The sequence below is a fragment of the Sparus aurata genome, chromosome 2 (assembly GCF_900880675.1).
Source record: "Sparus aurata chromosome 2, fSpaAur1.1, whole genome shotgun sequence".
NCBI lineage: Eukaryota > Metazoa > Chordata > Actinopteri > Spariformes > Sparidae > Sparus > Sparus aurata.
Genome location: NC_044188.1, coordinates 100,181 through 127,828, shown reverse-complemented (window position 1 = coordinate 127,828; position 27,648 = coordinate 100,181). Strand labels below are relative to the sequence as shown.

Here is a 27,648-nt window from a genome sequence, read left to right as displayed (position 1 = left end):
GGTGGACGTGAGTAGCATTATATGAAGACCATGAAAGAAAAGTAATGATAATAACTTAAATGTAAAGAAAAGTGACTCAGACACGAGAGAATGTCGCCCCAAAAACACCAGATCAGGAAACATCATCAAAAGATTCTGACAAGGTTGAATAATGAAATACTTATCATGAGTCTGGGTCTCATGTGATCAATGTAAAATAATGATTTTTCTGCTTAATTTATCCAGAACATGTTGAGAATCTAAACACTTGTCATTGCAATGTCTTGCTCCCAATTTTTCTTAAAATGTCAAACTGAAGCTAATGCAGGAAACAGTAAGCTACTTGTTTCAGAGCATTTTAAGGTCATGAAAAGTGTGAAGTAACTTCTAAAGTCCTAAATGTTTCTTCTTTTCTTCCAGCAACTAAAACAAAATCTTAACAGATCTTTTCACATTTCGTAAATGATTGAGTTACTCAAAAAAGAAAAAAAAACAAAACACTGAGCATTACTGGAATTTTTTTTCTGAGTCAACAATGGAATTGATTTGTCTTGAGGTTGAGGAATAAAGAGTTTTGTATGTTGGGTAAATTTGTGGTTTTAAGATTATAAATGAAATTGATTGAGTAAATTAGATGTAGTTGTTTGCTGGGTACCGGCCCAGAGAGTGATAGCAGGCTTCAGTCCTATGATTGGTCTGTTTGTTTGTTAGGGTTAGGGTTTTTGAAAAACCTTGAAGGCATCTTTCAGAAACATACTCTGATTATCTACAATATTACCAGGACAAACACATTAAGTGACTGTATTGATTATCTTGATTCAACAAAATGTTTTGCTGTGAAACCTTGGGCTTCACACGCACCACCCACCCAAAGATCGTTGCATACGTCAAATCATTTGGTCTCTCTCTGTTTTCAGGCTGATTCAAGTAAAGCTCTGAACAGGGAGGTTTTCTGAGGAGGGAGGATGGAGAACGTCTCCTCACACAAACACTTCATCCTCAATGGTTTCAGTGAACTTGGAGCACTGAGGCCCGTCCTCTTCATCCCCTTCTTCATCATGTTCATTGTGTCACTGTCGGCCAACTCCATGCTGCTGTACGTCATCATTTCACAGAGGAGCCTCCACTCTCCAATGTGCATCCTCATAGCCGGCATGGCATTTGTGGACCTGAGCCTCCCGCTGTTCTTTGTCCCCAACATGCTGCTGAGCTTCTTGTTTGACTGGAGGGGAATCTCTCTGACTGGCTGCCTGGTTCAGATTTACTTTGTTCACCTTATGGGAGCTTTTCAGTCCACTCTCCTGCTGTGGATGGCACTGGACCGCTACTTTGCCATCTGCACACCACTCTCCTACCATGAACACATGGCTTTATCCAAATTCCTCAAATTTGTGATCCCGCTTCTGATCAGAAATGTGTTCATGGTCATGCTGATAGTGACTAAGGCAGCGCCGTTGTCATTCTGCAGTGTAAATGTGATTCAGCGCTGTTTCTGTGAGCACATGGCCTTAGTGGAGCTGGCCTGTGGAAGCACTGCCATCAACAACCTGGTTGGGCTGGTGGCCGTGTTCCTCATCCCCGTAGCTGACTTCATCATCATCACTGCCTCCTACATTGTCATATTCAGCACTGTCCTGAGTTCTGGTAAGACAGGTGTCAAAGCACTTCACACCTGCGTCACCCACATCGTGGTCATGACTGTCAGCCTGGCCATCATACTGGTCACTTTCCTGTTATATCGGATCAAAAACAATCTTCCTGCAGCTATTCGGGTTTTCTTCAGCATCATGTACCTGTTCTTTTCGAGCTGTTTTAACCCAATCATCTATGGAATCAGGACCGCCGAAATCCGACAACACATCCTGAAGACACTGACATGTTGGTTCCCAAATGTTAAGAGACCATTATAAAGTATCTTTGTTCTATGAAAGCTCATCTACAGCAGGACAAGAAAGAAGTTGGTGAGAAGTAAATAATACCAAAAATATTAAAAACTGCAGAGTTGAATGGAGCCTCACATCACTTTGCTCACTGAGGTGTGTAGTAGCCGTGGCCTCGCAACTGTACCTCAAAAGGTTGACACGGTTCACGTGGCGAATAATATGTTTTATTTCAGGATACCAGTGAAGAACTCACCGTTAACATTGCATTTACACTGTATTACCAAAAGTCTTCACTTACCCGTCCAAATAATTGAAATCAGGTGTTCCGATTACTTCCATGGCCACTGGTGTATAAAAGCATGCAGACTGTTTCTACAAACATTTGTGAAAGAATGTGTTGCTCTCAGGAGCTCAGTGAATTCCAGCGTGGTACTTTGATAGGATGCCACCTGTGCAACTAGTCCAGTCGAGAAATTTCCGCTCTCCTAAATATTCCACAGTCAACTGTAAGTGGTATTATAACAAAGTGGAAGCTATTGGCAATGACAGCAACTCAGCAATGAAGTGGTAGGCCACGTAAACTGACGGATTGGGGTCAGTGGATGCTGAGGCACATAGTGCGCAGAGTTAGGACCTCCAAACTTCTTGTGGCCTTCAGATTAGCTCCAGAACAGTGCGTAGAGAGCTTCATGGAATGGGTTTCCATGACCGAGCATCTGCATCCAAGCCATACATCAGTAAGTGCAATGCAAAGCGTCGGATGCAGTGGTGTAAAGCACGCCGACACAGGACTCTAGAGCAGCGGAGATGACTTCTCTGGAATGACGGATCGCGCTTCTCCATCTGGCAATCTGATGGATGAGTCTGGGTTTGATGGTTGCCATGAGAATGGTACTTGTCTGACTGCATTGTGCCAAGTGTGAAGTTTGGTGGAGGGGGATTCTGGTGTAGGGTTGTGTTTCAGGAGCTGGGCTTGGCTCCTTAGTTCCAGTGAAAGGAACTCTGAATGCTTCAGCATACCAAGAGATGTTGGATGATTCCATGCTCCCAACTTTGTGGGAACAGTTTGGGGATGGCCCCTTCCTGTTCAACATGACTGCACCAGTGCACAAAGCAGCTCCATAAAGACACGGATGAATGAGTTTGGTGTGGATGAACTTGACTGGCCTGCACAGATTCCAGACCTCAACCCGATGGAACGCCTTTGGGATGAATTGGAGCAGAGACTGAGAGCCAGGCCTTCCTGCCCAACATCCGTGTGTGACCTCACAAATGTGCTTCTGGACGAATGTTTAAAAATTCACATAAACAGTCCTAAACGTTGTGGACAGCCTTCAAAGAAGAGTTGAAGCTGTTATAGCTGCAAAGGGACCGACATCATGTTAAACCCTATGAATTAAGAACGGGATGTCACTTAAGTTCACATGCGATTCAAGGCAGGTGAGTGAATGCTTTTGGCAATATAGTGTATACCAAATGATGTTTGTCACTCAAGGCTTACTTCCTGTTGCCAGAAGGTGGTGCAATGACTGTGACTCCCAATTTGCGTCTCAGATTCTCAGATGTTGCCGCAACATGGGGAATGACGATGTTGTTATGTTTTCTCATCTCCTCCTTTCCCTCTCTCTTTGTGGACACGGTCTCAGTCCAATGGTTTAGGGTTCTGATGACCCCCAGCTTGTGCTCTTAAAGATCCAGAGCAGACAGAGAGGAGGAGATGGGAGAACGTAACAACATTGTCATTCCTTTTGTCGCAGGAACAACAGAGAATCTCAGGAGTAGTTTATGCTGTTCAATGCAGCAGGACTGCACAGATTTGTACACTGGAAATGCAAAAAGAACGTCTTCAGAAACAAATGGCACAACACAGAAGGACCAACTCCTCAGGTCCAGACCCTGCTGTCTGCTGTAATGAGGTCTGTTGGGTCTTCATCTCCCACCTTCAGAATTTTTGTGCCTCCAAGGGGAGGTTAGGGACATGCAATCTGAGTGGGTCATGTTCAAGGTCTCCATTGTAAAGGCTGCTTGCTGTGTTCAGAAGGTCATTGATTCATGTTTGGCAGTACCCCAAGAACACGCCAACGGACAATGAATCAAATCAAATCAATTTTGATTATATCGCCCAAAGTCACAATCACAATGCCTCAATAGGCTTTACAATCTGTACAGTGAACGACATCCTCTGTCCTTAGACCCTGGATTCGAGTGAGTTAAAACTTCACATATTGATGGAAAAAAAATGGCATGGTGGGAAGCTGTCAAGCTGAAAAGTGGAAGAAACTTAATGAAGGGTGTTGTAAATTAGTATCTTCCATAAACACTGTGATACATTGGAGAGTTGTTTGCTGGTATATGATATATATCTGTCCGTATCAAATCAAACCATAAACAATAAATAACTAAATAAAACAAGGAAGTGATTCAAGCTTATTTGGCCCAGAGGTCTCTTGAAGCAGCGGACAAGAACTGGTAGGCCAGAAGGGTTGCAGTGTCAACAGTCATCAAAGAAAAAGTTGGGTGTGGAGAAAGTGGGAGGTGGTGGGGGAAAGCTTTGGAGAGAAAGAAGGCCTGAGCCCAGGCTGGCGAAAAGTAATTTTCAGAGTTCCAAATTGTGGTGTAGTTTCTGAGCTGTCTTCATCAAAGGTGTCGGCGTGTAGTATGTTGATAAATGAATTCTGCGGAGACCAGGCTGGGTGGAATGATGGAGCAATCTCCATTGAAACACAACTCAAACCAGCGTCCGAACCAGATGCGGCCGCTCTCTGGTGTTCTCAAATCCTGGCAAAGTTCTGCCCAATGCTTTGCCCTCTGCTCTAACAGATATCCTATCGAGCCTTCGATCCTAGGAAATCTACAATAGAATAGAATAGAATAGAAAGCCTTTATTGTCATTGTACATCGAGTACACAATGAAATTTAGGAGTGCTTCTCCTATCAGTGCATCGATAAAAGGATAAAAAGATATAAATAAATAGCAATATATAACACTGTACAGGCATACATTCAGTCAATTCAGTCATCCAGTCATACGTGTCAAGTGATAATGTTATGTGTTAGGAGTTTGAAGTTGAGGGATCTCATAGCCCAGAGATAGAAACTGTTCTTCAATCTATTAGTCCTGCATTTTAGGCACCTGTACATCCTGCCCGAGGGCAGGAGGTTGAACAGGTTTCGTCCAGGGTGTGAGGGGTCAGCGGCTATTTTCCTTGCCCTGCTAAGACACCGTGCACTGGCGATGTCTTCCAGGGAGGGCAGTGATCACCACCCTTTCTCTGGTGTGCGGGCCTTTTTAGAGTCTATTTTCCATACCCACCTACCTCACTTTGGTGGATTAAAGGTTTATCTATCCAATGGAAGAAGGGGAGGATGGGTCTGCCTCACACCCCCATTTAGTAACTCTTGTGGGTGTAACTTAAATTTGCTGATGTCAGTTTAGGTGAACAGGATGGTCTCTCTATACTTTGATGACAGTATATATGTTGACTTAGCTCCTAACCTCTGGTGTGGGCTCCTTCCTGTAGGTTATCTAGGTTATCTCTGATGCCCATTTCAGAGCTGATCAACAGCTCCTGGTCATGGGGCCCTTTGCAATGTGGCATTCCCACACTTGTCTACAGGAGAGCATCTGGTCCAGTCCCATCCTGTCCTGTCACTATTCACTATTGTCTTAGAGCTCAGGATGTTTAAGAAACACACAGACACTACAGTGGAACCCTGGATTAAGGTGACACAATGCCTCCTGGTCATGGAGGGATAGACCAGCTCTTCCTCCTTGCAGGGGGTCTACAGGCCATGTGACCAAAGTTAGAGCTGTTTCTGTTCACTCTTGACAAAGTTAAACACTTTGCCAGCAGGTGTTGGAATCTTTCAGGGTTGTCCCTTTATTTTTTGCCTCTCACTTGAATTAGTATTTATTCATTTGACGGATGGAAATATAGGCCATGGGCCAAAACTCAGAATGCAGATGGCGACTATTCGATGGTGTTTATGTACAGTAACTGTCCCACTTCTAAATCTGTTGTCTCTGACCGCACCTTAAAGCTTCACTGACCCGCTATTTTAGAATGACAATCACCTTTCTTGGATATGTTGAACCAGTGACAGGACATTCCTCAGTCATCCGCAGTTTCATATTCATATATGTGTCAATATATGACTCACTCAACCATAAAGTGAATGATCTCAAACACTTTAACACTGGAACACAGCTATCAGTGGGTGCTGCTCACAACTTACCAACAGACCAACAAAAGAATTAAAAAATGATTAATGGCATGAATTGTCAGTTTGAGGGAACAAATTACAAATCTGTGCACACAAGGTAGTAACAATTCTGATGTTGAGTCATTCAGGCTCCGTTCTGTCTTTCTTCTCTTGCTGAAAAAGTTTTCTGGACTTTGTTGGTGTTTTGATTGCATGACACTGTGGTGACTTTCAGTCCAGCATTCTCTGTCTCTTCAACCAATGGTAGCCTCAGACGGAGGATATTAAAGTGCTGATTCATTGTTCAGTAGGGACAGGTGGATGGAGGAGAGTCAGTGGCTGACATTAACCTGCAGACGGGTCACATTCAGTAATGAATTCCTTGACAGCACCAAGTAAAACCTGCTGATATCTACAGAGCTGAACTGTGAGCAGCTCGTCATGTTTGAGTCCAAATAGATTTAGACATTTACTTTACTGTAATACATTTCGATTCTCATGATTTTCTCTTTTTTATTGAACCTGAACAAATTTAATTTTCTCACTGAAGTGGTTGAATCTTTGAATTAATCCCATTTTGTTTTCAGTGTGTTGTCTATTGTCTCTTCAGTGTGAAACCAAACACTCTGAGGAGAGATGACCCAGCTCTGCTTTATGTCAGGTTTGTTTGTCAAAATGTTTCATGCTGTTGATGTGTTGTTTTATTCTTTGTAAATATTTGCTGAGTAGCCAGAACACAGACTTACTGTTAAATATTTTTAAAAATATATTACATTTTGCCGTTATTGTTTCTAAGCACAACTGTTTTAAAGTCAAGTCAGATTGATACAAACAGCTAAAAATAACAAATTTTGCTCAGAGGTCTTTACAAACTGTACAGCATTCAACTCTAAATTAAGATCAGGAGTTAAGGATTAATCTCCTTCTGACTGGGTTGTCTCCACAAGGTAGACAGGTGGACATGAGTAGCATTATATGAAGACCATGAAAGAAAAGTAATGATAATAACATAAATGTAAAGAAAAGTGACTCAGACACGAGAGAATGTCGCCCCAAAAACACCAGATCAGGAAACATCACCAAAAGATTCCGATATGCTTAAATAACGAGATAATAAAATAATGATTTTTCTTCTGAATGTTGAGAATGTAAACACTTGTCATTGCAATGTCTTGCTCCCAATTTTTCTTGAAATGTCAAACTGAAGCTAATGCAGGAAACAGTAAGCTACTTGTTTCAGACCATTTTAAGGTCATGAAAAGTGTGAAGTCACTTCTAAAGCCCTAAATGTTTCTTCTTTTCTTCCAGCAAGTTAAAGAAGATCTTTTCACGTTTCGTAAATGATTGACATACTCAAAAAGAAAAAAAAAATGATTTAATGTATTTAACTTTTACATTTTTTGCACTTTACTCACTCAGTGTTTTGTTTTTTCATGATGTCATTCTGTGTTTCAGCTACAACATCCATTAGTTATGTTTTCATTCTTTGAATTGAAGGTTGAGGAATAAAGAGTTTTGTGTGTTGGGTAAATTTGTGGTTTTAAAATTATAAATTGAATTGATTTAGTGAATTAGATTTAGTTGTTTGCTGGGTACCGGCCCAGAGAGTGATAGCAGGCTTCAGCCCTATAATGGTCTGTTTTTTGTTAGGGTTAGGGTCTTTGAAGGCATCTTTCAGAAACATACTCTGATTATCTACAATATTACCAGGACAAACACATTAAGTGAATGATATTGATCATCTTGATTCAACGAAATGTTTTGCCGTGAAACCTTGGGCTTCACACACACCACCCACCCAAATTTGTTGCAAACGTCTAATCATTTGGTCTCTCTCTGTTTTCAGGCTGATTCAAGTGAAGCTCTGAACAGGGAGGATTTCTGAGGAGGGAGGATGGAGAACGTCTCCTCACACAAACACTTCATCCTCGATGGTTTCAGTGAACTCGGAGCACTGAGGCCCGTCCTCTTCCTCCCCTTCTTCATCATGTATATTGTGTCACTGTCGGCCAACTCCCTGCTGCTGTACGTCGTCATTTCACAGACGAGCCTCCACTCTCCGATGTGCATCCTCATGGCCGGCATGGCGTTTGTGGACCTGAGCCTACCGCTGTTCTTTGTCCCCAACATGCTGCTGAGCTTCTTGTTTGACTGGAGGGGAATCTCTCTGACTGGCTGCCTGATTCAGATGCACTTTATTCACTTTATAGGAACTTTTCAGTCCACGTTGCTTGTATGGATGGCACTGGACCGCTACTTTGCCATCTGCACACCACTCTACTACAATGAACACATGGCTATACCCAAATTCCTCAAGTTTATAATCCCTCTTGTAGTCAGAAATGTCCTCCTGGTCACACTGTTTGTGAGTCTGGCAAGAACTTTGTCATTCTGTGCTGGAAATGTGATGAACCACTGTTTCTGTGAGCACATGGCCTTAGTGGAGCTGGCCTGTGGAAGTACAGCCATCAACAACCTGTTGGGGTTACTGACAGTTTTCTTAATCCCAGTGGCAGATTTCATCGTTATTACTGCCTCCTATGTGGTGATATTCAGCTCTGTGTTCAAGTCTGGCAGGTCAGGTGTCAAAGCACTTCACACCTGCATCACCCACATCGTGGTCATCACTGTCAGCTTGACCACTGCACTTGTTGCTTTCCTGTCATACCGGATCAGAAACGGTCTTCCTGCAGCCATTCGGGTTTTCACCAGCACCATGTATCTGCTGTTCCCAAGCTGTTTCAACCCGATCATTTATGGGATCAGAACCGCCGAGATCCGACAGCACATCCTGAAGACACTGACATGTTGGTTCCCAACTCTTAAGAGACCATTATAAAGTATCTATGTTCTATGAAAGCTCATCTATGGCAGGACAAGAAAGAAGTTGGTCAAAAGTTAATAACACCAAAATTATTCAAAGCTGCAGCGTTGAATGGAGCCTCGCATCTCTTTGCTCGCTGAGATGTGCAGCAGCTGTGTCCTCGCAATTGTACCTCAAATGGTTGACACGGTTCACATGGTGAATAATAGGTTATATTTCAGGATACCAGTGGAGGACTCACCGTTAAAATTGCATGTATGCCATATGATGTCTGTCACTTAAGGCTTACTTCCTGTTGCCAGAAGGTGGTGCAATGACTGTGACTCCAAATTTGCATTTCAGTGTCTTCAGTCCAGGACTGAGATTTGGACCAGATTCACAGTCTCAGCCCAATGGTTTAGGGTTCTGATGACCCCCAGCTTGTGCTCTTAAAGATCCAGAGCAGAAATAGAGGAGGAGATGGGAGAACGTAACAACATTGTCATTCCTTATGTTGGAGGATCAACAGAGAAACTCAGAAGGGTCTTTAATCAACATCTTATCCTGGCCCACTTTAAACCCGCCAACACCCTGAGTCAGAAACTTGTTCATCCTAAGGACAAAACACCCAGACATAAACAGAGTAATGTAGTTTATGTTGTTTAGTGCAGCAGGACTGCAAAGATTTGTACAATGGGGAGACAAAACAACTTATTCCTAAATGAATGGCACAACACAGGAGACTCCTCAGGTCCAGACTCCTCAGGTCCAGACTCTGCTGTCTGCTGTAATGAGGTCTGTTGGGTTTTCAGCTCCCACCTTCAGAATCTTTGTGCCTCCCAGCGGAGGTTGTGGATATGTAATCGGAGTGGGTCATGTTCAAGGTCTCCATTGTAGAGACTGCTTGCTGTGTTCAGAAGGTCATTGATCCATGTTTGGCAATAACTGAAGAACCCGCCACCGGAAAATGGCGCTGAGGGAAGTTGTCAAGATGAAAAGTGGAAGAAGCTTCATGAAGGGCATTGTAAATGAGTATCTACCATAAAGCTGTTTGTTGGAGTATGTTATATCTGTCCCTATCAAATCAAATCAAACCATAAACAAAAGTAACTTAATAAAATAAGGAAGTGATTCAAGCTTATTTTGCCCAGAGGTCTCTTGAAGCAGCGGACAAGAACTGGTGGGCCAGAAGGCTTGCAGCTGATGTTTCTGGGCTTCCTTCTTCAAAGGTGTCGGTGTGTAGTTCAATAATAAAGGATACTGCGGAGGCAAGGCTGGGTGGAAATAGAGCAATCTTTATTAAAACAAAATCTAATGCCTTGAGTCCGGATCAGAAGCGGCCGCGTTCAGATATTATCAAATCTGAGGACAAAACAATGCCAAAATGCTTGTCCTCTGCTCCATTAAAATTTCAGCCTTTGCTCTTACGAGGTTTTACCAAATGCCACCCCCTGTTCCTTCTGTCAGGGCCTTTTTTAAGAGTCTCTCCTCAAGGTCACCCACTTCTTCTGATTGGTTCCCTTGCCAGATTACTTAACAGAAGAAAAAGGAGTTTGATCTGTGCTTAGTCATCTCTTATTATTTGGCATGCAGGTCAAACTTAGCTAAGCAGTTAATCGTCTGTTACCTTTGACCCCTTACAGTTGGAAGCTACCTCCTGGACTTCTATTCACACAATGAAAATCAATTGGTCATGATTGAATTCAAACTAAGTGGGTCAGTCATGATTGAATCTAACTTAAGTAAGTCAGAATGTGTTGTCCTCCAGACACCTCACAGCGTTAACAGTCAGTGAAGAAAAAGTCGGGTGTGGGAGGAGGTGGAGAAAGCTATGGAGAAGGATTTTCAGTTAGCCTAAGGAAGTTTTCTGGCAAACCCTCTGGCAACTCAGGAAGAGAAAACAGGTCTGGGTCCAGGCTGGCAAAAAGTTTATTTCAGAGTGCCGGATTGTGGAACCCTGATTTAGGGAGACACAATGTGGCTTTCCTCCTGGTCATGGAGGGATAGACCAGCTCTTCCTCCTTGCAGGGGGTCTACAGGAGAGCATCTGGTCCGGTCCCATCCTGTCCTGTCACTATTCACTATTGTCTTAGAGCTCAGGATGTATAAGAAACACACAGACACTACAGTGGAACCCTGGATTAAGAGGACACATTGCGGCTTGCCTTCTGGTCATGGAGAGATAGACCCGCTCTTCCTCTTTGCAGGGGGTCTACAGGCCATGTAACCAAAGTTAGAGCTGTTTCTGTTCACTCTGCACAAAGTTAAATACTTTTCCAGCAGATGTTGGAATCTCAGGGTTGTCCCTTGATTTTTTGCCTCCCGCCTGAGTTAGCATCTATTCGTTTAACGGATGGAAATATAGGCTAGGGGCCAACACTTAGAATGCAGATGGCGACTATTCGATGGTGTTTATGTACAGTAACTATCCCACCTCTAAATCTGTCGTCTCTGATCACACCTTAAACCTTCACTGACCCCCCATTTCAGAATGATAATCACCCTTTCTTGGATATGTTGAAGCAGTGACAGGACTCTCCCCAGTCATCCGCAGAGTCATATTCATATATGTGTGAATATATGACTCACTCAACTATAAAGGGATCGATCACAAACACTTCAACATTGGAACCAAGCTGCCAGTGGGTGCTGCTCACAACTTACCAGAGGAACAGCAAAAGACTTAAAAAATGATTCAATTGTCAGTTTGAGAGAACAAATTACAAATCTGTGCACACAAGGTAGCAACAACTCTGACGTTAGGGTTATTCAGGCTCAGTTCTGTCCCTTTTACCTCACTGAGAACAACTTTGTAAGTTTTCTGGACTTTGTTGGTGTTTTGATTGCATGACACTGTGGTGACCTTCAGTCCAGCATTCTCTGACTCTTCAACCAATGGTAGCCTCAGACGGAGGATATTAAAGTGCTGATTCAGTGTTCAGTAGGGACAGGTGGATGGAGGAGATTCAGTGGCTGACATTAACCTGCAGACGGGTCACATTCAGTAATGAACTCCTTGACGGCACCAAGTAAAACCTGCTGATATCAGAGCTGAACTGTGAGCAGCTCATCATGTTTGAGTCCAGATAGATTTAGAAATTTACTTCACTGTAATACATTTCAATTCTCATTATTTTCTCTGTTTTATTGAACCTGAAAGAAGTTTAATTTTCTCACTGAAGTGGTTGAATCTTTGAATTAATCCCATTTTGTTTTCAGTGTGTTGTCTATTGTCTCTTCAGTGTGAAACCAAACCCTCTGAGGAGAGATGACCCAGCTCTGCTTTATGTCAGGTTTGTTTGTCAAAATGTTTCATGCTGTTGATGTGTTGTGTTTTTCTTTGTGGATATTTGTTGTGTAGCCAGAACACAGACTTACTGTTAAATATATTCTAAAAATATATTAAATGTTGCTATTCATAGTTTCTAAGCACAACTGTTTTAAAGTCAAGTCAGATTGATACAAACAGCTAAAAATAACACAAAATTGGCCCAGAGGCCTTTGCAAACTGTACAACATTCAACTCTAAATTAAGATCAGGAATTAAGGATTATTTCTCCTTCTCACTGAGTTGTTTCCACAAGGTAGACAGGTGGACATGAGTAGCATCATATGAAGACCATGTAAGAAAAGTCATGATAATAACTTAAACGTAAAGAAAAGTGACTCCGACAAGAAAGAATGTGGCCCCAAAAACACCAGATCAGGAAACATCACCAAAAGATTCTGATAGGCTTAGATAACAAGATAATTATTATGAGTTTGGGTCTCATGTTATCAACGTAAAATAATGATTTTTCTGCTTAATTTATCCAGAATATGTTGAGAATCTAAACACTTGTTATTGCAATGTCTTGCTCACAATTTTTCTTAAAATGTCAAACTGAAGCTAATGCAGGAAACAGTAAGCTACTTGTTTCAGAGCATTTTAAGGTCATAAAAAGTGTGAAGTCACTTCTAAAGTCCTAAATGTTTCTTCCTTTCTTCCAGCAACTAAAACAAAATCTTAACAGATCTTTCCACGTTTCATAAATGATTAAGTTACTCAAAAAAATGATTTAAAAAAAAAAACACTGAGCATTACTGGAATTTTTTGTCTGTGTCAACAATGGAATTCATTTTATTATTTTCTCCATTTTCAGATATTTTTAGAGTCAGTGATCGACAAGATGACGGGGTAATAAATACAGTGGAACCCTTAAAAGGCTCATCAGCTGTCTGTCATTGTGTTATTGTTACATTCACAGATAATTATGTGGTTGTCAACTGATCATTATGCCTATTCCACTGTGTTGTCAGACATTGCATATGCAAAACATCAGTCTATTAGAACCCATTGTAAGTTATTGCTCTGATTTCATGTATTTAACTTTTACATTTTTTGCACTTTACTCACTCAATGTGTTGTTTTTTTCATAATGTCATTCTGTTTTTCATCTGTCTTGAGGTTGAGGAATAAAGAGTTTTGTATGTTGTGTAAATTTGTGACTTTAAGATTATAAATTAAATTGATTTAGTAAATTAGATGTAGTTGTTTGCTGGGTACCAGCCCAGAGAGCGATAGCAGGCTTCAGTCCTATGATTGGTCTGTTTGTTTGTTAGGGTTAGGGTTTTTGAAAAACCTTGAAGGCATCTTTCAGAAACATACTCTGATTATCTACAATATTACCAGGACAAACACGTTAAGTGACTAATATTGATCATCTTGATTCAACGAAATGTTTTGCTGTGAAACCTTGGGCTTCACACACACCACCCACCCAAAGATCGTTGCAAAGGTCAAATCATTTGGTCTCTCTGTTTTCAGGCTGATTCAACTAAAGCTCTGAACAGGGAGATTTTCTGAGGAGGGAGGATGGAGAACGTCTCCTCACACAAACACTTCATCCTCGATGGTTTCAGTGAACTCGGAGCACTGAGGCCCGTCCTCTTCATCCCCTTCTTCATCATGTATATTGTGTCACTGTCGGCCAACTCCCTGCTGCTGTACGTCGTCATTTCACAGAGGAGCCTCCACTCTCCGATGTGCATCCTCATGGCCGGCATGGCGTTTGTGGACCTGAGCCTACCGCTGTTCTTTGTCCCCAACATGCTGCTGAGCTTCTTGTTTGACTGGAGGGGAATCTCTCTGACTGGCTGCCTGATTCAGATGCACTTTATTCACTTTATAGGAACTTTTCAGTCCACGTTGCTTGTATGGATGGCACTGGACCGCTACTTTGCCATCTGCACACCACTCTACTACAATGAACACATGGCTATACCCAAATTCCTCAAGTTTATAATCCCTCTTGTAGTCAGAAATGTCCTCCTGGTCACACTGTTTGTGAGTCTGGCAAGAACTTTGTCATTCTGTGCTGGAAATGTGATGAACCACTGTTTCTGTGAGCACATGGCCTTAGTGGAGCTGGCCTGTGGAAGTACAGCCATCAACAACCTGTTGGGGTTACTGACAGTTTTCTTAATCCCAGTGGCAGATTTCATCGTTATTACTGCCTCCTATGTGGTGATATTCAGCTCTGTGTTCAAGTCTGGCAGGTCAGGTGTCAAAGCACTTCACACCTGCATCACCCACATCGTGGTCATCACTGTCAGCTTGACCACTGCACTTGTTGCTTTCCTGTCATACCGGATCAGAAACGGTCTTCCTGCAGCCATTCGGGTTTTCACCAGCACCATGTATCTGCTGTTCCCAAGCTGTTTCAACCCGATCATTTATGGGATCAGAACCGCCGAGATCCGACAGCACATCCTGAAGACACTGACATGTTGGTTCCCAACTCTTAAGAGACCATTATAAAGTATCTATGTTCTATGAAAGCTCATCTATGGCAGGACAAGAAAGAAGTTGGTCAAAAGTTAATAACACCAAAATTATTCAAAGCTGCAGCGTTGAATGGAGCCTCGCATCTCTTTGCTCGCTGAGATGTGCAGCAGCTGTGTCCTCGCAATTGTACCTCAAATGGTTGACACGGTTCACATGGTGAATAATATGTTATATTTCAGGATACCAGTGGAGGACTCACCGTTAAAATTGCATGTATGCCATATGATGTCTGTCACTTAAGGCTTACTTCCTGTTGCCAGAAGGTGGTGCAATGACTGTGACTCCAAATTTGCATTTCAGTGTCTTCAGTCCAGGACTGAGATTTGGACCAGATTCACAGTCTCAGCCCAATGGTTTAGGGTTCTGATGACCCCCAGCTTGTGCTCTTAAAGATCCAGAGCAGAAATAGAGGAGGAGATGGGAGAACATAACAACATTGTCATTCCTTATGTTGGAGGATCAACAGAGAAACTCAGAAGGGTCTTTAATCAACATCTTATCCTGGTCCACTTTAAACCCGCCAACACCCTGAGTCAGAACCTTGTTCATCCTAAGGACAAAACACCCAGACATAAACAGAGTAATGTAGTTTATGTTGTTTAGTGCAGCAGGACTACAAAGATTTGTACAATGGGGAGACAAAACAACTTATTCCTAAATGAATAGCACAACACAGGAGACTCCTCAGGTCCAGACTCCTCAGGTCCAGACTCTGCTGTCTGCTGTAATGAGGTCTGTTGGGTTTTCAGCTCCCACCTTCAGAATCTTTGTGCCTCCCAGCAGAGGTTGTGGATATGGAATCTGAGTGGGTCATGTTCAAGGTCTCCATTGTAGAGGCTGCTTGCTGTGTTCAGAAGGTCATTTATCCATGTTTGGCAACAACCGAAGAACCCGCCACCGGAAAATGGCGCTGAGGTAAGTTGTCAAGATGAAAAGTGGAAGAAGCTTCATGAAGGGCATTGTAAATGAGTATCTACCATAAAGCTGTTTGTTGGAGTATGTTATATCTGTCCCTATCAAATCAAATCAAACCATAAACAAAAGTAACTAAATAAAATAAGGAAGTGATTCAAGCTTATTTTGCCCAGAGGTCTCTTGAAGCAGCGGACAAGAACTGGTGGGCCAGAAGGGTTGCAGCTGATGTTTCTGGGCTTCCTTCTTCAAAGGTGTCGGCGTGTAGTTCGATAATAAAGGATACTGCGGAGGCAAGGCTGGGTGGAAATAGAGCAATCTTTATTAAAACAAAATCTAATGCCTTGAGTCCGGATCAGAAGCGGCCGCGTTCAGATATTATCAAATCTGAGGACAAAACAATGCCAAAATGCTTGTCCTCTGCTCCATTAAAACTTCAGCCTTTGCTCTTACGAGGTTTTACCAAATGCCACCCCCTGTTCCTTCTGTCAGGGCCTTTTTTAAGAGTCTCTCCTCAAGGTCACCCACTTCTTCTGATTGGTTCCCTTGCCAGATTACTTAACAGAAGAAAAAGGAGTTTGATCTGTGCTTAGTCATCTCTTATTATTTGGCATGCAGGTCAAGCTTAGCTAAGCAGTTAATCGTCTGTTACCTGTAGTGGAAATTCTCCTTTGTGAGGTAGAGAGTTGCTAAATCTCCGAAGAACTTCAGACTTCAGCGTATGAATCAGATGTCATTTAATAACACGCAGCGTGGAGTAGAAGGCGTAAATGCGTTCTCTCACAGACTCTAAATTGTTATCCCTTAAGTACAGAACAGAGAGGAGGTTACCTTCATTTACAACAGTCATAAAACATCTTCTTTACAGAATAACAAAAGGAAGCCTATGTAATTTTCTCACATACCTTTGACCCCTTACAGTTGGAAGCTACCTCCTGGACTTCTATTCACACAATGAAAATCAATTGGTCATGATTGAATTCAAACTAAGTGGGTCAGTCATGATTGAATCTAACTTAAGTAAGTCAGAATGTGTTGTCCTCCAGACACCTCACAGCGTCAACAGTCAGTGAAGAATCAGGGTTGTCCCTTGATTTTTTGCCTCCCGCCTGAGTTAGCATTTATTCGTTTGACGGATGGAAATATAGGCTAGGGGCCAACACTCAGAATGCAGATGGCGACTATTCGATGGTGTTTATGTACAGTAACTATCCCACCTCTAAATCTGTTGTCTCTGACCGTACCTTAAAGCTTCACTGACCCCCCATTTCAGAATGATAATCACCCTTTCTTGGATATGTTGAACCAGTGACAGGACTCTCCCCAGTCATCCGCAGAGTCATATTCATATATGTGTGAATATATGACTCACTCAACTATAAAGGGATCGATCACAAACACTTCAACATCGGAACCAAGCTGCCAGTGGCTGCTGCTCACAACTTACCACAGGAACAGCAAAAGACTTAAAAAGTGATTCAATTGTCAGTTTGAGAGAACAAATTACAAATCTGTGCACACAAGGTAGCAACAACTCTGAAGTTAAAGTTAAGGTTAGGGTTATTCAGGCTCCATTCTGTCCCTTTTACCTTACTGGGAACAACTTTGTAAGTTTTCTGGACTTTGTTGGTGTTTTGATTGCATGACACTGTGGTGACCTTCATTCCAGCATTCTCTAACTTCTCAACCAATGGTAGCTTCAGACGGAGGATATTAAAGTGCTGATTCAGTGTTCAGTAGGGACAGGTGGATGGAGGAGATTCAGTGGCTGACATTAACCTGCAGGCGGGTCACATTCAGTAATGAACTCCTTGACGGCACCAAGTAAAACCTGCTGATATCAGAGCTGAACTGTGAGCAGCTCATCATGTTTGAGTCCAGATAGATTTAGACATTTACTTTACTGTAATACATTTCAATTCTCATGATTTTCTCTTTTTTATTGAACCTGAAAGAAGTTTAATTTTCTCACTGAAGTGGTTGAATCTTTGAATTAATCCCATTTTGTTTTCAGTGTGTTGTCTATTGTTTCTTCAGTCTGAAACCAAACCCTCTGAGGAGAGATGACCCAGCTCTGCTTTATGTCAGGTTTGTTTGTCAAAATGTTTCATGCTGTTGATGTGTTGTTTTATTCTTTGTAAATATTTGCTGAGTAGCCAGAACACAGACTTACTGTTAAATATTTTTAAAAATATATTACATTTTGCCGTTATTGTTTCTGAGCACAACTGTTTTAAAGTCAAGTCAGATTGATACAAACAGCTGAAGATAACACAAAATTGGCTCAGAGGTCTTTGCAAACTGCACAACATTCAACTCTAAATTAAGATCAGGAATTAAGGATTAATCTCCTTCTGACTGGGTTGTCTCCACGAGGTAGACAGGTGGACATGAGTAGCATTATATGAAGACCATGTAGGAAAGTAATAATAATAACTTAAATGTAAAGAAAAGTGACTCAGAGAAGAGAGAATGTGGCCCCAAAAACACCAGATCAGGAAACATCATCAAAAGATTCTGATAGGCTTAAATTATTATTATGAGTTTGGGTCTCATGTGATCAACGTAAAATAATGATTTTTCTGCTGAATTTATCCAGAATATGTTGAGAATCTAAACACTTGTCATTGCAATGTCTTGCTCCCAATTTTTTTAAAATGTCAAACTGAAGCTAATGCAGGAAACAGTAAGCTACTTGTTTCAGAGCATTTTAAGGTCATGAAAAGTGTGAAGTCACTTCTAAAGTCCTAAATGTTTCTTCTTTTCTTCCAGCAACTAAAACAAGATCTTAACAGATCTTTCCACGTTTCATAAATGATTAAGTTACTCAAAAAAATGATTTAAAAAAAAAAACACTGAGCATTACTGGAATTTTTTTTCTGTGTCAACAATGGAATTGATTTGACTGTTTTCTCCATTTTCAGATATTTTTAGAGTCAGTGATCGACAAGATGACGGGGTAATAAATACAGTGAAACCCTTAAAAGGCTCATCAGCTGTCTGTCACTGTGTTAATGTTACATTCACAGATAATCATGTGGTTGTCATCTGATCATCATGCCTATTCCACTGTGTTGTCAGACATTGCATATGCAAAACATCAGTCTATTAGAACCCATTGTAAGTTATTGCTCTGATTTCATGTATTTAATTTTTACATTTTTTGCACTTTGCTCACTCAATGTGTTGTTTTTTTCATAATGCCATTCTGTGTTTCATCTGTCTTGAGGTTGAGGAATAAAGAGTTTTGTATGTTGTGTAAATTTGTGACTTTAAGATTATGAATTAAATTGATTTAGTAAATTAGATGTAGTTGTTTGCTGGGTACCGGCCCAGAGAGCGATAACAGGCTTCAGTCCTATGATTGGTCTGTTTTTTTGTTAGGGTTAGGGTTTTTGAAAAACCTTGCAGGCATCTTTCAGAAACATACTCTGAATATCTACAATGTTACAAGGACAAACACGTTAAGTGACTAATATTGATCATCTTGATTCAATGATATGTTCTGCTGTGAAACCTTGGGCTTCACATGCACCACCCAAACAAAGATCGTTGTAGACCAAGTAAAAAACCTCAAGGCATCCCTGTCATCCAGTGGTGCCATTGCAATGACAAGTTGTACTTTGTCTGCAACAGTGTTTGGGTGGCCGGGCCAGCAGTCGAGGTTTCCCAGTTGAACATTGCATTATAGTGAGATGATGAATGTTATTCACTTCACCTGATAAGACTTGTATTGCTGCTGATCACTGATGTACATTGGAGTAGTTTGGAATTTAATTGTTCAAATCATTTGGTCTCTCTGTTTTCAGACTGATTCCACTAAACCTCTGAACAGGGAGGATTTCTGAGGAGGGAAGATGGAGAACGTCTCCTCACACAAACACTTCATCCTTGATGGTTTCAGTGAACTCGGAGCACTGAGGCCCGTCCTCTTCATCCCCTTCTTCATCATGTTCATTGTGTCACTGTTGGCCAACTCCCTGCTGCTGTACGTCGTCATTTCACAGAGGAGCCTCCACTCTCCGATGTGCATCCTCATAGCCGGCATGGCGTTTGTGGACCTGAGCCTCCCGCTGTTCTTTGTCCCCAACATGCTGCTGAGCTTCTTGTTTGACTGGAGGGGAATCTCTCTGACTGGCTGCCTGGTTCAGATGCACTTCATTCACTTTATTGCATCTTTTCAGTCCACATTGCTTGTATGGATGGCACTAGACCGCTACTTTGCCATCTGCACACCACTCTACTACCATGAACACATGGCTTTACCCAAATTCCTCAAGTTTATAATCCCTCTAGTGGTCAGAAATGTCCTCCTGGTCACACTGTTTGTGAGTCTGGCAGGAACTTTGTCATTCTGTGCTGGAAATGTGATGAACCACTGTTTCTGTGAGCACATGGCCTTAGTGGAGCTGGCCTGTGGAAGTACAGCCATCAACAACCTGGTGGGGTTGCTGACAATTTTCCTAAATCCAGTCGCAGACTTCATCGTTATTACTGCCTCCTATGTGGTGATATTCAGCTCTGTGTTCAAGTCTGGCAGGTCAGGTGTCAAAGCACTTCACACCTGCATCACCCACATCGTGGTCATCACTGTCAGCTTGACCATTGCACTTGTTGCTTTCCTGTCATACCGGATCAGAAACGGTCTTCCTGCAGCCATTCGGGTTTTCACCAGCACCATGTATCTGCTGTTCCCAAGCTGTTTCAACCCGATCATTTACGGGATCAGAACCGCCGAGATCCGACAGCACATCCTGAAGACACTGACATGTTGGTTCCCAATTCTTAAGAGACCATTATAAAGTATCTATGTTCTATGAAAGCTCATGTACGGCAGGACAAGAAAGAAGTTGGTGAGAAGTTAGTAACACCAAAAATATTCAAAGCTGCAAAGTTGAATGGAGCCTCGCATCCTTTTACTCACTGAGGTGTGCAGCAGCCGTGGCCTCGCAACTGTACCTCAAAAGGTTGACAAGGTTCACATGGTGAATAATATGTTATATTTCAGGATACCAGTGGAGAACTCACTATTAAAATTGCATGTATACCAAATGATGTCTGTCACTCAAAGCTTACTTCCTGTTGCCAGAAGGTGGTGCAATGACTGTGACTCCCAATGTGCGTTTCAGTGTTTTCAGGTCTTCAGTCCAGGACTGAGATTTAAGCCAGATTCTCAGATGTTGCCGCGACATGGGGAATGACTATGTTTTTATGTTTTCTCAGCTCCTCCTTTCCCTCTCTCTTTGTGGGCCCAGTCTCAGCCCAATGTATCCCTAACCCAAATAATGACTCTGAAATTCAGAGCTCACAAGTGCCCTGATCGACTCTGTTAGGACACTCCCACACTATGCAAGGACACTCCCACACTATGCAAGGACACTCCCATACTATGTACAAACACTCCCACACTATGTACAAACACTCCCACACTATGTAAGGACACTCCCACACTATGTACAAACACTCCCACACTATGTAAGGACACTCCCACACTATGTACAAACACTCCCACACTATGTAAGGACACTCCCACACTATGTAAAAACACTCCCACACTATGCAAGGACACTCCCACACTATGTAAGGACACTCCCACACTATGTAAAAACACTCCCACACTATGTACAAACACTCCCACACTATGTACAAACACTCCCACACTATGTAAGGACACTCCCACACTATGTAAGGACACTCCCACACAATGTAAAATACTCCCACACTATGTAAGGACACTCCCACGTTATGTAAGGACATTCCCATACTATGTAAAGACACTCCCACACTATGTAAAATACTCCCACACTATGTAAAATACTCCCACACTATGTAAGGACACTCCCACGTTATGTAAGGACATTCCCACACAGGGTTTAAAAGCCTGCAGTTTCCCTCAAGTTAGTTAGAACTAAAGAAGCCTCTTAGATGAGTCATGAAACGTCTTCAACAAACTGAAACAAGTCCAGTTGCCTAAGATACAGCACTTAGAATTACCATGGCCTGGATGACTGATAACCTTTATCAACATACAATAATACACATGAGTAAAATTAGGTCGAAAGAAAGTGAAAACTAGACTATGAACTGAACTATGACTTTTTGGAAGAAAAAAAATGACAGATTCTGTGTTTGGATAAAAAATTACTAATTAATTTGATGACTGCAAACATTCAGTAACAAGTACTTAAATGAAAACATGTTGTTAATGATCACCAGGTTCTCTGTGAGGTTCAGGACAAATTTCATCTCAACCAAGTGAAAAATAAGTGATTGCTGAGGTTTAGAATGATCATATGGAGAATCACTAAAATACTGAAATTTTGCTCAGAGGGCCAAACTTTAAAAATTCACAAGTTAAGAAGTATTTGGAGTTCAGTTGTAGGATTCTGCAGAGTGCCATGAATTTAAACGATGTTTCAGTGTCGACTCTACAGGACCGTAAGACTGGATTCTTTCTCTTCTCTTCATCTTTTAACAAGAAAGTCAAAGAAAGGTAATTAGAGGAACAAAAACAAGAACTCTGGACACGTTGAAATTACATACAGTATGTCTGATAAATATACAGTATAAAATGTCTCCGGAGATATATTTGATTATTTATGTGAAAATATATAGTCCATTATTTATCAATGTTCACAGATGCAGTGCTACTCCTCTTAATAAAGTACAGTTTATGTTTATTAGACACAGGTGAGTGTCTGTGCTGCTGCTATATTAAAATAAATTTCTGTCGTGTCCTCATGAGAATTTATGAAACAGGTTTAATTTTAACAAGATGTTTTCAATATTTTAGAATAACATTAAATAATATTTCCCTGACACAATTTTGTTATTATATTATAACGACATACCAAATACATTTAGGGAATTTAGCAAATATGTATCCATATTAAGAATAAACTTTGAGTATCACAGTAACCTGTTTATGTTGTTTATCATTAAACGTTCTCATTGACACAGAATCATTTTTATTTATTTATTTAAAGACAGACTGGCCTAAAGAAGTCTTGCATAGTGGGATGAGACAATCACCACAAGTGGATGCTCGTGTGGTCGCTCTGTGAGAGCTCTGACGCCTGATGGCCACTTCAGAAAACAGTGTTGACACATGATTATTTAAACATTTAAAAACAAATCTTAAAATACTGAGGTTAATAAAATTTTCAAAAGTGAGAAGGTTGTGTTTCCTTAAGATGTGGCAGTTTCATTGGTTTTTGGTCCATGATTTTTATTGCTTGCTTATATATGGAGACTATGGGTTTCAATTTCAATTGATTTTGTGTTTTTAAGTTTTCAAACTGTGATATTTTGTAATAACAATAAATGTTTATGGGTAAAACCAAATGGTTTGTCATGTATTCATAACAAGAAATATAATGAAATTGATCTTATAATTTACAACAGTTCATCTTTAATCGTTTCTTTCTACCACAATCTGAAACGTGACATGATGTCAACAATCAACAGGAAGAAACAGCCTGTGGTGTCGTCACTAGATGTCAGTGTGACGCTGCACAAACACCTCTAACAGCAGGAGTCAGTCTGAAGGCTCAGCTTCATGAGGCCGAACAGCAGAGAAACATCATATTTAACTGAAGCAGTGTTTACTTTCTTGATCTTCTTTAACTTCCTGATTGGTTGATAATGTCAGTCTGAGGATGGTCCAGTGGTTGAGGACACTGAAGAGGTGACCCGGGGTTCAGATCCAACATGTCAAACCAAAGTCTAAAACAGTTTAATGGGAAAACAAAGAAAAACGTCTTGAGAGTAAATATTTAGGTCCAAGCAGGATGTGAAACAGTGACTAGCTCAGTGCATAAAACAAGAGGCAGTGGGCTTCTGCAGTGCAGGATAGCATGGGTTCAAACCCTGCCAGATGTAACTCCTATATTTGATCATGTTCGGTGTCTCATGCATTTAGAATTCATGTGGATATAAATGTTTGGACTTGAATGCAGAAAATGTACAAGCAGGATTTGAACAAATAATCCCTGAGCCACACACCAGCTAGACTATTGAGCTTTGTGTCATATGTGGATGATCACACAGATAATAATTTGATCTCTACATGTTTTAAACCCTGAAGTCTAACTGTGCTGTTTGAAGGAAGAACTCAAACTGTTGGTTGTTGTTGTCAGTGCTGAAAATGGTTCAGTGGTGAAGAACTGACTGACAACATAGTGATCTCAGTTCGAGACTTACCTGGGGCGAGCTCGCACATTTAAAATGTAATTGATTAGATGCAAAAACAAAGAAATATTTATGTTTTTCTTTGGACTTTAATTTCTGGAAGACACAATAGATTTGTTTTTAGGTTCAAGCAGAAATTGAACCATTGAGCAGGAGTAGAGATAAAGGTCGAAAGTTTCCAATCTGAAGTTTGGACTGTTTGGAGTTCTGTCCAGTTTCATTCTGACTTTTCTTCTCGTTCCTCCTTCAGTCTGCTGCTCTTCCTCTCTCTGGTTGTTGGAGTGCTCAGTGCTGAAGATGGTCCGGTGGCTTAAGACGTCAACTTGCAACGCTGAGACGTGGGATCAAACCTCAGCTCAGACAACCACAGGTAGGTGACAACAGTGTGTGGGTTCAAAACCAAAAACAAAACTAACTTTAAAATTGCTTCCATCAAACTTCAATCGTTGCGTTCATTGGTTTGCTTGTGGAATTTGCTTCGTGGACTGATTGTGCCAGAGCGGATCCCGGAGGGAGCAGTGAGCAGGTAAGTCCGGTGAGCCAGCTGGCTCCACTGGTTTCATTATTAACTTTATTTTAATCTGTAGGCTGATAGATTGAACTTGACTTCAGTCATCAGTTCAGTTGACACATAACATGTTTATCTTTCAATGTTGTACTGTGCATAAGCCTGATATGTGAAATAAAGTACTGACTGTGACAGGAGCTCAGTGGGATGGACACCAGGATGGAACTGTGGCTTTTACCGCTCAAGAGATTGTGGGTTCAAACTCCGTCCTGGTCAGACCTATAACTGCCATCTTTGACAATACTGTTTCTCACTCAGGTGTATGGTTAGGCCTCTAAACCGATACAACACAGTCGCTGAGTCTCAGTTCAGGGTCTGCATCCTCTGAAGGACTCGGCCTTTGTGGTCTTTGAAGGCGAGTCCTTCAGAGAGACCTTGTTAACCTCGTCAGCCATTGTTAAATGTGACGGTCTAGCCTTTGGAGCATTTCCTGGTTGCATCACCAGATGTTTTACCCTCACGATTTCTGACGCCCAGGCACACGAAAGTGACGATCTACACCACATGATGTCACCATTTACTCTTTGTTTCTTCTTTTTTGGGAGTGCAAAGAATCTTGGGATATGTGAGGACACGAAGGATCGTAGCGGTGAATCCTCCAAAAACAGGGAGAAGAAGGAGCGTCTGGAGGAGCCTTCAGACTGGGACAGACTTCATGTGGCGTTGTGACTGAATTGGCCTTTAAATGCTCCTCTGAAGGATGCAGACCTGAACTGAGACACAGCAGGTGTTGATTTCCTACTAACTGCCACTTCAGTATCAGTCCTGAAACAACTAAACATGTTTTATGATTTTCTAAATTCAATCAGTGTTGTGGACTGATTGTGAGCAGGTCAGTCCGTCAGGCTTGATGATAGTTTGAATTTGACTTCAGTCATTATTTCAGTTGACAAAACGTATATTTCTTTTAAGGTTTCACTTTATTTTGAGCACCGTCAGACTAAATGATTCAAATACAATCACTGTTATACGTCACTATAAAGGCATGTAATCAATTGAGATACAAAACATGATTAAATGGTTAAAAAAAAAATTTGAATATTTTTTTTACTCCTATTCTTGAGTAAAAGTACTTAGTTACATCGTCCTGATTAAGAACATTGACGAGGAAAATAAAACCTGGAGGATCACAGCGACTGAACTTGTTGTGGCTTCTCGTTCCTCAGAGAACGACAGAACAAAATGAAACAGGTGAAATGAAGACGAGGAGGAAGAACTGACGTCAGCTGAGTTGTCGGCTTGTGTATTTATTAAAACTGGAGTCACAAAAATCTAATTAGAGCTGCAGCTCTGAGTGCCTCCAGTCGGACTAATTAAGCAGAGCAGATAATTAATCCCAGCGTCCTTCTCAGAGGGAAATAAACTCTGCTGTTTTGACCTCGGGGCCAATTAGCTTCGAGGAACGATGACAACAAACTGCCGACTGAGGCTCCTGAAGGGACGAGCCGCAGACTAATTAGATTTTACAGTTTAACCAGTTAACATGTTGCTTCCTCTGAGATACTGCTTCACTAATGTTGCAGGTGACAATATATATCATATATAATATAATATCAGACTGTCAGCCATAAAAAGGAAAGAACAGAATAAACCGCAGCGCTAATAAAGTTGTTTTAATTTGTTAAATAATGTGTTATTTAATAACAAGAACAAGTCGTCATGACACAAGAAACATGGAAGACTTTCTGCTGTCATTAAATTAATCAATAAGTCATCAACGAGACGCAGTGATTGATCAGTCTGACTGAACAAGTTCCAGCATCAGTTAATTCACCAGTTGCTTCCTTGATTGATTGATTGATTATTGCTTGGATCCATAAGGTGCCACAAAATAATGAAATGTCCAAAGTTTTTGCCAAATAAATAACTTGAAGTCATAAAAAGATGAATATGTCACGTAAACCATAAAAATATCACAATTTCAGTTTTTCTTTCCGGGAGTCAAAGAAGACATCGAGTATTTCAGCTCTGATCTTTAGAATCACAGATTTTAAATAAACTCTACATGAAGTCAGCGGGTTGATTGAACTCTGGAGACTCCAACAGGATTCAGCCAATCAGCGCTGCTGCGTTTGTGGTCAGTCCTCCTGTGGGACATTTGGACTTCAGGTATAAGATGGAGGGAGAGAGGACGGAGTTCCTCCTGACGACCGGCTGATGAGCCTCAGCAGGTAGGAACTTCAATAATTAACCAACGATTGATTGATATCAAAGAGTTCAAATTTCAAGTACAATTTTCCGACATGATGTTTTACTCATATTTTCAGTTTGTTTGCTCATTAATAGAACTGTGTCGTTGTAATTCTGATTATGTATTATTATCATTGATTTTTTTATTATTCATGTTTATTATTTAAGTGTTTTAAGGTAAAACTGATTTAAAAGTTTTTGTAAACAACATGTAATAATCAAATTTACTTGAATATTTTCACTTGATGCTTCTTCCTCGTGTTTTTGGTAACTACTGCCGTTAATGACAGATTCTGATTTTACATACGAAATCTACAATTAACAAAAATATGATACGGATGTGATTTATTTAGTTTGACTGACTAGTGAGAAATTCACTGTATGTGCTGTCTCTCTGCACTGATGACATCAGTTCAATACTTACAGCTTCAACAATACACCTTTTTCATTCACTTCACATGTTCTGCTTCGTCGTTCTGTCTGTTAATAGCATGATGCCTGACTGAGCTGTCGAGGGTTTAATGTGAATCATCAGCTGAAGTGTTTCACTCGCAGCTGCAAAACAAAAGACAGTTTAGTGAAAGAAATCAAGTGAAGCTGAAAGAGAAAGTATGATCATATAGTGTGTGTGTGTTTGTGTGTGTGTGTGTGTGTGTGTTACCTGTACAGAGTGAAAGTGAGCTACAGTATTTTATTCTGTCGTGTGTGTAATGTGTGTCCAGCGAAGTGAAACCATTTCAAGTGTTTCTTTTTGTGACACTCAGTCTGACCACACGAGGTTGAAGCACCAAAAGCATCCACGTTCCTCCAGAGGAGGTTTAATTTCTCTCTGCACCTGAAACACACGATGCAGCTATTAGACTATATGTCAGCAGGTTATGTGACATGATAAGATAACATAATAATGGTGTGACAGGTGGAACGCTGTGTCTCATCAGCAGGTGTCTACTGTGAATATGAGTGCATGTTTCTGAGGTTGGAAAACGCTCGTTATGAATTCTTCCAGTCATGTCGTCCTTCAGCAGCAACACGAGGACGGTCCATGTGTCCGTCAGCATTACGTACGAGTGCCACCGCAGTATTTCTTACACTG

At 41.2% G+C, this 27,648-nt stretch overlaps 4 protein-coding genes across 4 annotated transcripts; all 4 read left to right on the top strand.

The window, feature by feature from the left end:
* The first annotated feature begins 944 nt into the window (after positions 1–944).
* LOC115570799 (olfactory receptor 52N2-like) lies at positions 945–1,889 on the top strand. The gene has a single exon (XM_030399548.1). It carries the CDS (start codon positions 945–947, stop codon positions 1,887–1,889), a length of 945 nt encoding a protein of 314 aa, XP_030255408.1.
* A 6,070-nt stretch (positions 1,890–7,959) lies between these two features.
* LOC115570794 (olfactory receptor 52E4-like) lies at positions 7,960–8,904 on the top strand. Its single transcript, XM_030399533.1, has one exon. It carries the CDS (start codon positions 7,960–7,962, stop codon positions 8,902–8,904), a length of 945 nt encoding a protein of 314 aa, XP_030255393.1.
* Positions 8,905–13,723: 4,819 nt separating this feature from the next.
* LOC115570788 (olfactory receptor 52E4-like) lies at positions 13,724–14,668 on the top strand. The gene has a single exon (XM_030399519.1). The coding sequence runs from the start codon at positions 13,724–13,726 to the stop codon at positions 14,666–14,668; it is 945 nt and encodes a 314-aa protein (XP_030255379.1).
* A 4,796-nt stretch (positions 14,669–19,464) lies between these two features.
* On the top strand, positions 19,465–20,409 carry LOC115570765 (olfactory receptor 52E4-like). The gene has a single exon (XM_030399471.1). The coding sequence runs from the start codon at positions 19,465–19,467 to the stop codon at positions 20,407–20,409; it is 945 nt and encodes a 314-aa protein (XP_030255331.1).
* The last annotated feature ends 7,239 nt before the right edge of the window (positions 20,410–27,648 follow it).